The 13,609-nt window shown below is 43.4% G+C and overlaps 1 protein-coding gene across 2 annotated transcripts in view; it reads left to right on the top strand.

Moving 5' to 3' along the window:
- KDM1A (lysine demethylase 1A) overlaps positions 1-13,609 on the top strand; it is a 206,653-nt gene that overhangs the window by 49,338 nt on the left and 143,706 nt on the right. For both annotated transcript variants that reach the window (XM_074976102.1, XM_074976101.1), the window contains exon 2: positions 3,808-3,973. In XM_074976102.1, the coding sequence (XP_074832203.1) occupies positions 3,808-3,973 (166 nt within the window). The remainder of the gene's footprint in view (positions 1-3,807; positions 3,974-13,609) is intronic.

Below are 13,609 nucleotides of genomic sequence, written 5' to 3'. Positions count from 1 at the left end.
GTTGTGCATATCAGTCAAATGGCTTGATGAACTTGTGAAAGATGATTGAAATAGTTTTAAGGAACTGACTGTATAGCTAAAATAGCTTGTTTGTAAACACCTGAAGTATGCAAGCTCTTTACTACATGGGTTTCAGCTCATCCTCGGTCGAAGGCAGCAAGGCTATAATTTGAGCTGAGGATTTACAGGGGCGCAGTAATTGACAGTTTGGGTAATAATGTAATTATGGAGCCTGTTGTCAGAGTTGCTACCAGTGTGGTGCTCTGCTCTCTCCAATGTTGGTATCACTTGGCTGCGTGCGTGTGTTCTCTCTCTGCGCTGCCCCAGCTCTGCAGATAGCTGACCCAGCAGACCCGAAGAGAACCCCCAATGACCACAGAGTCTAGTAAGGTGCGAAGGCACGTCGGCCAGGTTTATTGCCGTATTGGATACAATAGTAGTTCCCTGTAGATTTCTTAGTCTAAGTCAGGGCATACTACAAGTATGCACCCGCGGTCAATGGACTCGGCTCAGTCAGTGGTGGGACTTTCCACTGCCCCCCCGGCTGGAGCCAGACCACATCCCAGGATTACATTCTTATACACAGGTACAAACAATTTACACATCACTCCTGACGTATTGAGGTACACCCCTTCTAGGTGCCGCCTCTCACCTTGTACATGTTGGTTCGAACAAAACAACTCTATCCATCATATTACCCTTTTGCCCCTGTCATTGGGATGTATTGGCCTATTCTTCCTTATCTGTGGGATGTTCCAGGGTAGGGAGTTCTGGTACCAAGTACCTGCCATACTACCCTTTTGCCCCTGTCATTGGGATGGATTGGCCTATTCTTTCTTATCTGTGCAATGTTCCGGGGTAGGGAGTTCTGGTACCACGTACCTACTTCAGTATGCTAGGCAGATATGTTTATGCACCGGCAACCCTCTTCCTGCCAACTTCTGTGAGTAATGCATTCCTTTAGCTCACAGCTGCACTTTGCTTTCTGTTAGCAAAGTTTTGACCATTACTTTGGTTCAGGCCTAAGGCCTCATATTGGGCCTGTACTTACTACAGAGTCACATGGCTACCCGTAGCCATAGTACACATGCCATGTTGCCATATGAAACAGCTCTTAGGGACTCTGACATCAGAGATGGAAGAAGGAATCCTGCATTGATTCCTAGAGGTGGATTCCTTAAAATCCACTGTGATCTTATTGGAATTTCTTACTAGGACTGGACTTCCAAATCCCATTGTAGCATTATATGGTTACCTCAGGTACATCCAGCATTGGATGAAGAAACAGCATGGGAAACTTCATGACAAAAGCAGTTGTTGTCTGAAGAAACAGCAATCTCTTATCCAGAGGAAGACACTATCTCAGACAGATTAAGCTAATTAGTAGACAACCCTCAATTTGTCATCGGGGAATTTTTCACTTGAGCAAAGAGTTACCATTCTTGTTCTTCTGGCATGGAACTGGCTGTAGCAAAGACTGCCTTCTCCATACTTTGGGTATGGTTGCAGTATATGCCTGTCCCCTAGTGTTAGATAGGCAAGTGTTTTGGTGAAGTTCAGGAGAACCCATGATGATCCCATTCTACCCATGTTGGCACATAGCGCATAGAGTTCAGTTCTGCTGCATTGTCAGTGGCTCATTACATAACATTGCAAGTCTAGTTACAAATGGTCAGTCAACAAGTATGTTTTGCCCTCATCTAGTCCAAAATGCCTTTTCCGGATTATAGAACAGTAGAGATCTAGAGGCATGATGTTTCTGAATAAGCATCAACCTAAAAAAAACAAATCTGTGCATTTTTAGCTGTTTTGCGTTTATACTAAGAATGTAGACATCTGAAACACAAACCCTTGTAGTAGAGGCCTAGAATGAGGTCTCTAATTTTCTGTTAATGTTCTTATAAATTATACTATTTTAGTGCCATGGAAATTAACTTTAAAGGAGTCTGCCAGAAGGACTTCCAGTTCTGTGACTATAAAAGGCTTGCAACATATAAAACTATATAAAACTATGGTACGCCCACATCTTGAGTACTGTGTGCGGATGTGGTCTCCTCACCTCAAAAAAGATATGTTGGCATTAGAAAAGGTTCAGAAAAGGGCGACTAAGATGATTAGGGGTTTGGAACGGGTCCCATATGGGGAGAGCCTAGAGAGACTGGGACTTTTCACTCTGGAAAAGAGGCGATTGAGGGGCGATATGATAGAGGTATATAAAATCATGAATGGTGTGGAGAAAGTGAATATAGAAAAATTATTTACCTTTTCCCATAATACAAGAACTAGGTGACACCAAATGAAATTGATGGGTAGTAGGTTCAAAACTAATAAAAGAAAATTTTTCTTCACACAGCGCACAGTCAACTTGTGGAACTCCTTGCCGGAGGAGGCTGTGAAGGCCAGGACTCTATTAGGGTTTAAAAAAGAGCTCGATAAATTTTTGCAGGTTAGGTCCATAAATGGCTATTAGCCGGGGTAAAGTATGGTGCCCTAGCCTTCAGTACAAGGGCAGGAGATAAATCACTTGATCATTGTCTTCTGTTCTCCTTCTCTGGGGCACCTGGCATTGGCCACTGTCGGCAGCCGGGATACTGGGCTGGATGGACCTTTGGTCTGACCCAGTATGGCCGTTCTTATGTTCTTAACATGGTGTAAACAGTTCCAAATGTTCCCTTTGATGGCATAATCTTCATTTTACCACACCTAGTTTACTGACAGTTTTTAGTTCATCTAACAACAGTTTCGACCTCTCAGGAGTCCGAAGAAGGTATAGGAAGACCTCATTGGTTTTTGTCGAGTACAAGAGAATCTGACATACTTGGGAAGCTCCCTTTATTGTGGTATTCGTCTTATCAAGTTCCTTTGGAGTCACTCAGTGTTTGTGAGCATTAGCACGAGAAATTACCTTGCACCTAAAAATATTAACTTAATCTTACAGAATGAGGTACTGGTCATCTGGTACCATGTTTTGTAAGGATGAAATGACACTACTGTTGTATCCTAAATTCCTTCCTATATCTTTCTGAACATAACGAGAGATGCAAGCGATATCTGATCTTAGGGTGTGTGACTTTGTCTTTAGTGAGCTAATCATCCTGCCATATGGATATATAGCTATGCCATGAAGTCCTATTCTTGACTTGATGTTTAAAGATATCTTTTAAAAAACTAGTGTCTTCTTCATTGACAGGTTTTTTGTCTCCTCTTACTGTAGTTTCCTTGTCTGTTTTAAAATAAATTACTTCCTTGGTTGTCATTTCGTACAGTTTTCACTTGCTCATCTTTAGTTTGGGGCTTCTGTTTCTTGTGAGGTGTTTTGCTTCTACTAAGTAGCTTTTTGTTTTAAAAAAAACACTGTTTTTCTTCAGGAAAAACTACATTTCATATAGTTATTGCTTCATCCTATGAGGAAACTTGGAGTCACTGCCTGTATTGTTACTGGCGCTCCTAGCAATCAACCCTAACAGAGGGATTACTATTTGAAGTATCTTTTCAAAGAAAACTTAACCAAGTAATATCCCATGTTGTCTAATGGGCATTCTGGGGGTCTTCCAGGAGGTTTTGTCAAGGAGTCACAATCACAGTTCTGTAAAAGTAGGTATGAAATTTTGCTGTGGTTATGCTGTAACTCTCTCCCAAGCTGGTAAATTTATATTTCAAAACTATTTGCTTGCCCCATGTAATATTAAAACGATCACCACTTTAAACTGAATTTTCATGGGTGGTTTCTTAATGTTTCTGTCACTTGCTTTGATAGTAACATTGTCTCGTTAAATGTTGATTACCATGTGATTATGCTATTTGCAGGTGGAGTATAGGGAGATGGATGAGAGTCTGGCAAACCTCTCTGAAGATGAATATTACTCTGAGGAGGAGAGAAATGCTAAAGCTGAGAAAGAGAAAAAGCTGCCACCACCACCACCACCAGCTCCCCCAGAAGAAGAGAATGAGAGCGAGCCAGAAGAGCCATCTGGTGAGTGGACAACCACCACTAACAGTATAACACTTGCACCATTTCAGTTGTAGCAGCTAATGGTCATTCAGGTGTAGCATCATGACGACAGGGTTCAGTTTAGATCTCGTATGGAACAAGATGTCAGTTCTGTTAAACTTTTTTGCTAGTCTGTGTATGAAAAGAGGCTAGACAAATGCATCAGAGCAGTTTGCATACAAACTGGGACAAATTTTTAGCACTGAATTTCCTGTCTTTAAATGCTAGTTTGGATAAGCAAATCCTTGTTGAAAAAGCTGTCTCCTAGGCTGGCATATGTGCTCATGTGGAAATATTTGTAGTTTGTATTTCTATGGGGAAAGATGACCAGAATTATTGAGTGAATTCTGTGGTGGTGTGCTGTTCAGAAGGTTAAACTAGTTCTGCACGTCTCAAGCTGTGGGACATAACCCAGTTTTAATGGGGGTAACCAGGGCTGGTGTTAGACTTGCTGGGGCCCATGTCTGAGCCCAGGCTATGCTACTCGAGGCCAAAGGCCAAGCCCTACTGTCCAGAGCCAAAGCTGAAGCCCAAGCTCCACTGCCTGGAGCCAGTCTTCAAACCTGGATGGAAGGGCTCATGTTACAGCCCCCCAACCTGGGGCTGAAGCCTATGGGCTTTGAGTCTGGTCCTTCTGCCCAGGGCAGTGTGGTTCTGGCTTCAGCTTCAGCTCTGCTAGCTCGGTCTGTGGCCCTCCTGCCTGGGGTGGCAGGAGTCAGGTAGGCTCCTGGAGTAATGTAGTAACTTGTTCTTGGAAGGGGGGGCCCATTGCAATCAAGTTTGAGAATCCCTGTATTAATTGATGGTAATGGTCCCTTGATACTTTAAACTGCAAATGCATAGGGTTCTATTTGTACATTTCTGGCCAGATACCATTTGCTAAGTTATTCCCTGCCTTTTGATAAGGTGGAAGGTCACTTTAAGGAAAGGCAGTGGGAGTGCAAGGGCTCTCAAACTTTGAAAATGTGTTGCTGCTTTCTGTGCCCTGTGTCATTTCCTAGTTTCTCAGATGAAAGCATCTGTAAGGGATTTATGGGTAGTTAGAGTACAAGTGCAACTCAGCCCATGTTCTGTGCCTCCAAGTTTACCCTAAAAATACTTACCCTTGTATTGTTGATTCTCCCATAAGTATTAAGTAATCCTTTTTAAAATTCCAGCTTCAGGAGTGAGGCTTTAACTTGCAGTGGCTTCTGGCTTTATATATCAGCCATTGTCTGTGAAACAGTTGCAGGCTTGTCAATTATTTGTTGATAGAGAGAATTCTTGGTTTTTCCTTACATGCTGCACATAATCTGCTTCTCACAAAAGATCATGACTAAGCATGCACACCGTTGAAGTTGCAAATAAACCTTTGTCAACTTGATATTAGTTTGGTGAGGAATATCATCCAAAGCTTCAGTAACTGTTAAACTCTACTTTGTGTGTGACCTGGCTGATGCTTAGTAGAACCTGAACTCTCCATCTCTATTCAGGCAATAGGAATGTGCCACCGTCTTGATATGGAAGGAAAAGAATTTTTGTAAGAGTGTAAAAGTTAAAATGTTACAGATCTTTTTGTATGCAATGCTATTGTAGCTAAGTTGGTCCCAGTTTCTTAGAGAGACAAAGTGGGAGGATAATACCTTTTTATTGGACCAATTTCCATTAGAGAGATGAGCATTTGAGTGCGTACAGAGCTTTTCACCAATAAAAATATATGCCCACTTCCTTTTACTTCATTTTGTAGCCAATCTCTGCCAAAACTGTCATTTTAATGTATATAATTAAGCAAGTCTGTTAAGTACATACCTGTTAGGATACTATTGAATGGGTGTAATCATCATTTCAGTACAAAATCTAACACATTTCATGTGTACTTTACAAGATGCCACTAGGTAACTATGTATATCTAAGCATGACCCTTGAGTGTAGTTCTTGCACAACCAAAACATCATACCCTAAGTAGTATATCACAAGAACAAGAAAAATATTGAGAACTGGTGGTTTGCTGTAGAGCCATGGACAGATAAATGTTTTAAATGCTCTTCTGAGATGCTGGCACTGTATTTAGGTAGCTAAGTACATCTACACTGCATGTTTGTTTCCTTTGTTGGCATATAGGCTGTGTCTAGATTCAAGGTTTCAAGGCGTCATGGTAGGGGTGGGGTAGGGCTGTGGGCCTAAGGCCCCTGACGAGGTTGCCATGGGGAGGGTTACTGGGGGCTGTGGGAGAAGCTGTCTCTCAGGGCCTCACAGATCTTCACCCTGTCCAGATGGGCCTGGTGAATGACAGCTGTGCCCAACTGCTTATATGCACAGCCTCTGTGACTGGTGTCCACCCCCCACCCTGGGAGGAAGGTTCCCCCTGTTCCCCTTCACAGTGTTGCCTAGGACACAACACACCACCACAACTTGGTAGATGTTGCGCTCCCCCACATCCAGGCAGGTGAGCAGACACCTGAAGCATGCTTTGAGGTGGCCAAAGATACACTCATCCTGCATCCTGGCCATGTTGAGGCAAGTGTTGAACTGTTTCTGGCTGGGGTCTGGCTGGCCAGTGTAAAGTTTCAAGGGCCAGAGAATGAGGGGGTAGGCCATATCCCTGACGATGCAGAGTGGCATCTGAACATCCCCAACCACCAGCTGACAGCAAGGGACGAATGTGCCTGCCTCAAGCCTCTGGCATATGGTGAGTTGTAGAACACATAGGTGTCATGTTCCCATTCCAGCCACTCATTGTAAATATCTGTGAACTGTCCACAGTGGTCAACCAAGGTCTGCAGCACCACTGAAAAGTAGCCTTTGCAGTTTATGTACTTGACTATAGTACGCTCCCAAGCATGTATCAGGATGCGAATCCCATCAATGGCCCTGACGCAGTTTGGAAACCTCATGGTGGTGAATCCTGAATATGGTGGTGCAGGTGTGATTGTCCTGCAGCCATGGTGAGGTCCTCACTGGTAGCCTTGGACTTGCCTTCTGTGAGGAAGAGGACAACGGCTATCAGGAGTTTCAGAAGCTGCTGCAGCACTGTGTGGGGCCAGAGCAAGCCCAGGGTCAGCTCCATCAGCATGGCTTCCTGGAATCAGCTGTGTTGCTCACAAAGAGGCGAAACCCTGCTCTAGCTGTGCTGTTCCTCGAGGAGGTGGGCATGCTTGTAGCAGAGTCAGGAAACGGGTGTTGGGGTTTGTCCCTTTAAGGGCATATCTCACCGGGGCTCCTGGAAGGAACTGGTGACCTGCAACCCTGTCTTCTGTAGTTCTGGATGGTCGTTTTGCTGGTAGAGCAACTGGGCAGTCCGGATGCGCTCTGCTGACTGATAACAGAGAGGAAGCCATGCTAGTCTTTTGTTCTGCTGACAGAGTGTATCACTCTTTTGATCCACCTTGCAATCTGGCCATCTTCTGTTGACGGAAGCATTGTCTCAAGATATCTTCCAACACAATCTTGTGCTGACAAATCCCTGTAGCCTAGACATAGCCATAGAGTACATACCTGCATAGCCCCTTTCCCTTCTAGTATAGATATGCTGGTAGTATAGCCAGTGAGGCATGGCTTAGGCAAATAAAGAAATGCTGGAAGTGTGGGAGTACCTACCATGTCCTGCTTGCTTTCTATGTATCCAAACCATACATCTGGGGCTACGCTGTTATTTTTAGCTGCTGCTGAGTCTTTCCTTTTGCCTCCCTGCTGTCATAGAGGCTTTCACTGAGATGTGTACCTTCAGATGGCAGCACTGAAGCAATCAGCTTTTCACTGTGGCACATAATTACACATATATAACAGTTGGGGTGGAGAACCTCTTTTGTGTCGGTGGCCATTGATCCACAGAAGAATCAGTTGGGGGCCATGTACAAGTGAGAGGCACCAAAAAAAAAAACAAACCCACCACAAAACCCTCACTGATGTGACCCTTAACTGAGACACCATGCCCCTCACACTCCAGCACCAGGGGAGACAGAGGTTTAGGGCTTCCTCCCAACCATATTAACTTTTGTGGCAGCCTGGGATGGGAGTGAAAATGGGGCAGGGGTTTCAGCATTTGAAAGGGCGATGCTGGGGTGCAGGCATGGGATCTCGTCAGGATGGAGAATGCAGGAGCAGGCTGAGGTGAGTGTTTGGCATCTGTGTGGGAAGAAGGGTGTGGGAGCTGACTGTGGGTGGGCATTTGGTGTGTGAATGGGAGGGTGCAGGAGTGGGCTGAGGATGGGCATTTGGCATCTGGGTGGCAGGATGCAGGAGTGTGCTGGGGAGGAGGGCTCTGGGCAGGACGGAGAATGCAGGAGCAGAGTGGGGTGGTCTGTTTAGGAGGGAGGGAGTAGGATCTGGCTGGGGATAGGAGGCGTCTGGGCTATGGGTACCCTCCTGCAGCTGGGGGAATGGCAGCACAGAGAAAAGCTCCAGGCAATCTGAGCATCAAGGGAAGTATTTCTTCAGGCAGCACTATGCTGCCATTTCTCCAGCAAGGAAAGGGCAGGAGGAGCAGAGCCCATGGGCTGAATTTCCCCAACTGTAGGCCGGTGCTGAGGAGGGGAGCCTCGGGCTGGATCCAGACCTCAGGGCAGGGGTTCCCCACCCCTGCATTAATGTTGTCACCAGTAACATTTAGCATAGGTGTAGCATTCTTTGTGTCTTGTTTTTAAAACTTGCTATGTTCTGGCTGTTTTGTCCTATTTTCATTGGCTGTCCCAGAATATGTGAAAAATATTGATACATGCCGAGACTGAAGAAAAAAGACTGTAACTAGATGAGATTCTTCCCATAGCCAATCTCTAGCCTTTTTATTTTTATATTTGTAGAATGGATCTATTTATGCATTTTGCTACACAGTGTTAGTCTTCGCCTTTTTAGTTGCTAGGATACAGTAGATGTAAAAAATGAGACCACTTCCTGCTGTGCTGAGAGTGTAGACTTAATGAAAACTTTATCTAAACAGTACTAGCAGCAAACTGAGGAACCGTGCTTTACATTCCACTGACAGCTTTTTTTCTAATGCAGGTTTACTCATTTGATAAAGTGTATCTGGTCCCGTTCTCTTCAATGATGCGTGAAATTTAAAGCTTATTTGGGAACATTTAATTTCCTTAAGCTTTTTATTATATAAAAACAGAAAGTACAGTAAGAGTAGGTAAACATTGCACATCTGAAATTTAAAAAAAAAAAAAAATCAGAAAATGCAGAATCGAGTTTGTCTCACTATCAGCTTGGCCACGTTGCATGACCTATGTTTTATTATACTTAGTATTATAAACAAACTTTAATTGGTATACATAACCAAGAAAAGAGGACTAAGTTTGAAATGGACAAGTTGATTTTACTGTAAGAACATTGTGTATATATCTTAAAAACGTAGATTTTTGCAAGTTTAATGTTCATTTGGTTTTCATTAAATGAAAACCATTTTGCAACCTAGCTATTTGTTTGCTTAGATGTCTTAAGAGATAGTAAAGCCAAGCAACAGTGTCCTACTATCTGTGCTAACACAGCTTAGGAGGTAGTATAACTCTCCATTTTGTTTAGGATGTGATGGGGTGCTGGTTTTCAGATGTTTTGCCTAGCTAGTAGACCAGTAGAGCATTCTGAAATTGCAAACTGTGGGGGAAAAAAAGACCATCAGTATTATTAAACAGTTTTCAGAATGATATTTAATTAGTAAAGTAACTTAAAATATTGTACTAGAAGAATAATTTCAGTTTTCTCCAAGATAGGGCAACCAGCATAATTGTAAAAAAAAAAAAAAAAAAAAAAGGGGGGGGGTGGGGGTTTACAAATTTTTCTATTAACAATCTAATTATGTCTGTTTAAATTACAAATACATTAGAAGCAAGTGGAAGACCAAGGACAGTGTAGGCCCATTGCTCAGTGAGGAGGGAGAAGCAATAACGTGAAACCTGGAAATGTCAGAGATGCTTAATGACTTCTTTGTTTCGGTGTTCACTGAGAAGTCTGAAGAAGGAATGCCTAACAAGGTGAATGCTAGTGGGAAAGGGGTAGATTTAGACGATAAAATTTAATTAAAAAAAAAAAAAAAAAGGTTAAAAATCACTTAAAAAAGTTAGATGTCTGCAGCTCGCCAGGGCCTGATGAAATTCATCCTAGAATACTCAAAGAGCTGATGATGAGGTATCTGAGCCTTTTGCTATTGTCTTTGGAAAATCTTGGGAGAGAGGAGAGGTTCCAGAAGACTGGAAAAGGGCAAATATAGTGTCCATCTACAGACCAATCAGTTTAACTTCTGTGCCAGGAAAGATAATGGAACAAGTAATTAAGGAAATCATCTGCAAACACTTGGAAGGTGGTAAGGTGATAGGGAATAGCCAGCATGGATTTGGAAAGAACAAATAATGTCAAACTAATTTGATAGCTTTCTTTGATAGGATAACGAGCCTTGTGGTTAAGGGAGAAGGGCTGGCTATTTAGTTTAGTAAGGCATTTGTTATGGTCTCGTGTGATATTCTTATCAATAAACTAGGCAAATACAACTTAGATGGGGCTACTATAAGGTGGGTGCAGAACTGGCTGGATAACTGTACTCAGAGAGTAGTTATTAATGGTTCTCAATCCTGCTGGAAAGGTATAACAAATGGGGTTCCCCAGGGGTCTGTTTTGGGACCAGTTCTGTTCAATGTCTTTGTCAACAATTTAGATCTTTGCATAAAAAGTATGCTTACTAAGTTTGCAGATGATACCAAGCTAGGAGGGGTTGCAGCTGCTTTTGAGGATAGGGTCATAGTTCAACATGATCTGAACAAATTGGAGAAATGGTCTGAGGTAAACAGGATGAAGTTTAATAAAGACAAATGCAAAGTGCTCCACTTAGGAAGGGAGTATAGCAGAAAGGGATCTAAGGGTTATAGTGGAGCACATGCTAAATATGAGTCAACAGGGTGATGATGTTGGGGGTCAAAAAAAGCAAACATGATTCTGGGATACATTAACAGGTGTGTTGTGAACAAGACACGAGAAGTCATTCTTCTGCTCTACTCTGCGCTGGTTAGGCCTCAGCTGGAGTACTGTGTCCAGTTCTGGGCACCGCAGTTCAAAAAAGATGTGGAGAAATTAGAGAGGGTCCAAAAAAGAGCAACAAACATGATCAAAAGTCTAGAGAGCATGACATATGAAGGAAGACCTGAAAGAATTGGGCTTGTTTAGTTTGGAAAAGAGAAGATTGAGGGGGAACGTGTTAGCGATTTTCTGGTACCTAAAAGGGTGTCATAAGGAGGTGGGAGAAAACTTGTTCTTCTTGGCCTCTGAGAATAGAACAAGAAGCAGTGGGCTTAAATTGCAGCAAGAGAGGTTTACATTGGACATTAGGAAAAAGTTCCTAACTGTCAGGGTGGTCAAACACTGGAATAAACTGCCTAGGGAGGTTGTGGCATCTCCATCACTGGAGATATTTAAGAACAGGTTAGATAAATGTGTGTTGGGGATGGTCTAGACAGTACTTGGTCCTGCCATGAGGGCTGGGGGTGGGGGGGCTGGACTTGGTGACCTCTCGAGGTCCCTTTCAGTCCTAGTATTCTGTGATTCTGCATGAGTTCTTGGATACCATTATATTCCTTTTCAATTAAGGAACTTTCCAATTTTTCTTCTCCTTTGAGTTTTTCATCCTTATCTTTCTTAACTTGGAGTTTTATTCTTTTTGCCCCACTTTCTGTGGCTTCTCTATTCACTCAGGCCACATTTGTCTATTCCTGTCAGCCTGTTTAGTTTGTGATAGGTGATGTTTATAGCTGCTGCTTGCCAAGAGAGAACAAGATTGAATTTGCTCCATAGTGACGTACGGTCTCTTGTCCATAATGACAGAGCTCTGATTTGTCTCCTTTCTTTCTTACATTTAAACTGAGCACAAAATTTTAGTCATCTGTGTAGCTTTCCCACTTCTGTTGTTTTAATACTGTGGATGACTAGTACTTTTGTATTGTTTCTGTTTTGTGTACGAGAGCCAAGTAAAATTGATTCTTCTTACCTACCTTTTTCTCCCTTACTGCTTTTCAGAATAATGTGCTTTACCCACCTCGAATGGCAGAGGCTCCTGAATATTTTGCTGTACACATATTTTGTTCTGCTGGAACCACGTGACATTGACGAATATTGCATCTGTTTCAGTTTGTCGCTCCATGTTCTTCCCTGTGTGAAAGCTTAGCGTTTCTTTTCTTTACATTAGATCTACCTCCTTTTTCTCAAAAATGTATTTTAAAACCTGAGCTGTATTTCAATAAATTTAAGCTTCACCCGCCCCCGCCCCAAAAAAAAAAAACAGCTGGCAACTTGCTGGGGCCATTGTAGCATCTGGGGCTGCTGGAGACAGAGGAGCCGGCAGGGCCACTGCAGCAATTGAGGCTGCTGGAGCCACCGGGGCCACCACAGTGGCTGGGGCTACCTGGGACGGAGGAGCCGCTGGGGCAACTGCAACAATTAAGGCTGCTGGAGCTGTTGGGGCCACTGCTGTGTCTGGGGCAGAGGTGCTGCTGGGACCACTGCAACAACTGAGGCTGCCAGAGCCACCAGGGCCCCCTCAGTGGCTGCGTCTGCCAGAGATGCTGGGGCCAGAGGAGCCACCAGGGCCACTGCAGTGGCTGGGGCTGCCAGGGCCAGAGGAGCTGCCAGGAGTGCCCAGCCTTGGGTGGGTGATGAACAGCTAGTGGCTTCACTTTGTAAACAGTGCAAAGAGCCCACTGCCAAGCTCTCTCTCCGAGTCTGCTGCGTTCCTCCCAGGTCTCAGACAGTGCGCTCCCTAGTTCATGGTGCCTCCAGTTCTACACATTAACGGACTTTTCGCATTAATGGACACCCCTTCCCCCCCATTAGCCCTTTAAATGAAGAGTTTTCTGTTGTAACTTCTGGGACATTCTTTATAGTTGTTCAGATTTCCCTTCTTGTTTGCTATTATCAATTTTTATTTTATATGTAGACATAACGTTTAGTATTATAAACAAATTTTATAGTTAAATTTTCTATAGCTCATAGTGTATTTTCAACATATGACAGGATGTAGATATCTGATTCATCATACCATTCTGCCAAGGGTTAGATTTGGAGCAGGAGGTAAATTGTTAAACTTGGATGGTGAGTTAGGATGTCAGATTCTCAGTTAGGTGTGCGCCTGCTTTAGGCAGGGGGCTGGATTCAATGACCTCCTGAGATCCCTTCCAGCTCTATGATTCTATGACTCTCCCTAAGAACTTCTTCAAACTGTATCTTAAGTGCTGCAAAAGTTTTCCCCAAGCCCAACAAGCAATCTTAACAAGTTTTCTATACCTCAGGAGGACTAGAACGATGATCTGCTTGAAGATACCACTTTGAGCCACCATGGCCTGAAAGTGGCTACTGTTGTTTTAGACACTGGGAGTTCTGAAGTTTTTTCTATTGAGCACAGGAGATTTATTCCGACTTGAGGGTGTTGGGACATTGCCTTCAAGCATTCTGCTTTGAAGGCACCTCAGCATAGATATAGACTACTAATGGTGCTTAGATGTCTTCAAATCATTCCACTACTTCTTACTCTCTGGAGCTGAGGTGATGTATAGACAGAACCATCTGATTGTAGAAGCCTATCTTCTATGAGTAAAACTGAGTTAGTTCTTCCAGTAGAGGTTAGTGATGCATGAGAATGGGGCCTACAAAGACTTGCTCTCA

This window comes from Carettochelys insculpta, chromosome 24, assembly GCF_033958435.1.
Source record: "Carettochelys insculpta isolate YL-2023 chromosome 24, ASM3395843v1, whole genome shotgun sequence".
NCBI classification, from domain to species: Eukaryota; Metazoa; Chordata; order Testudines; family Carettochelyidae; genus Carettochelys; species Carettochelys insculpta.
The sequence above is the reverse complement of the archived record's forward strand: the minus strand, read 5'-3'. Positions and strand labels throughout refer to the sequence as shown.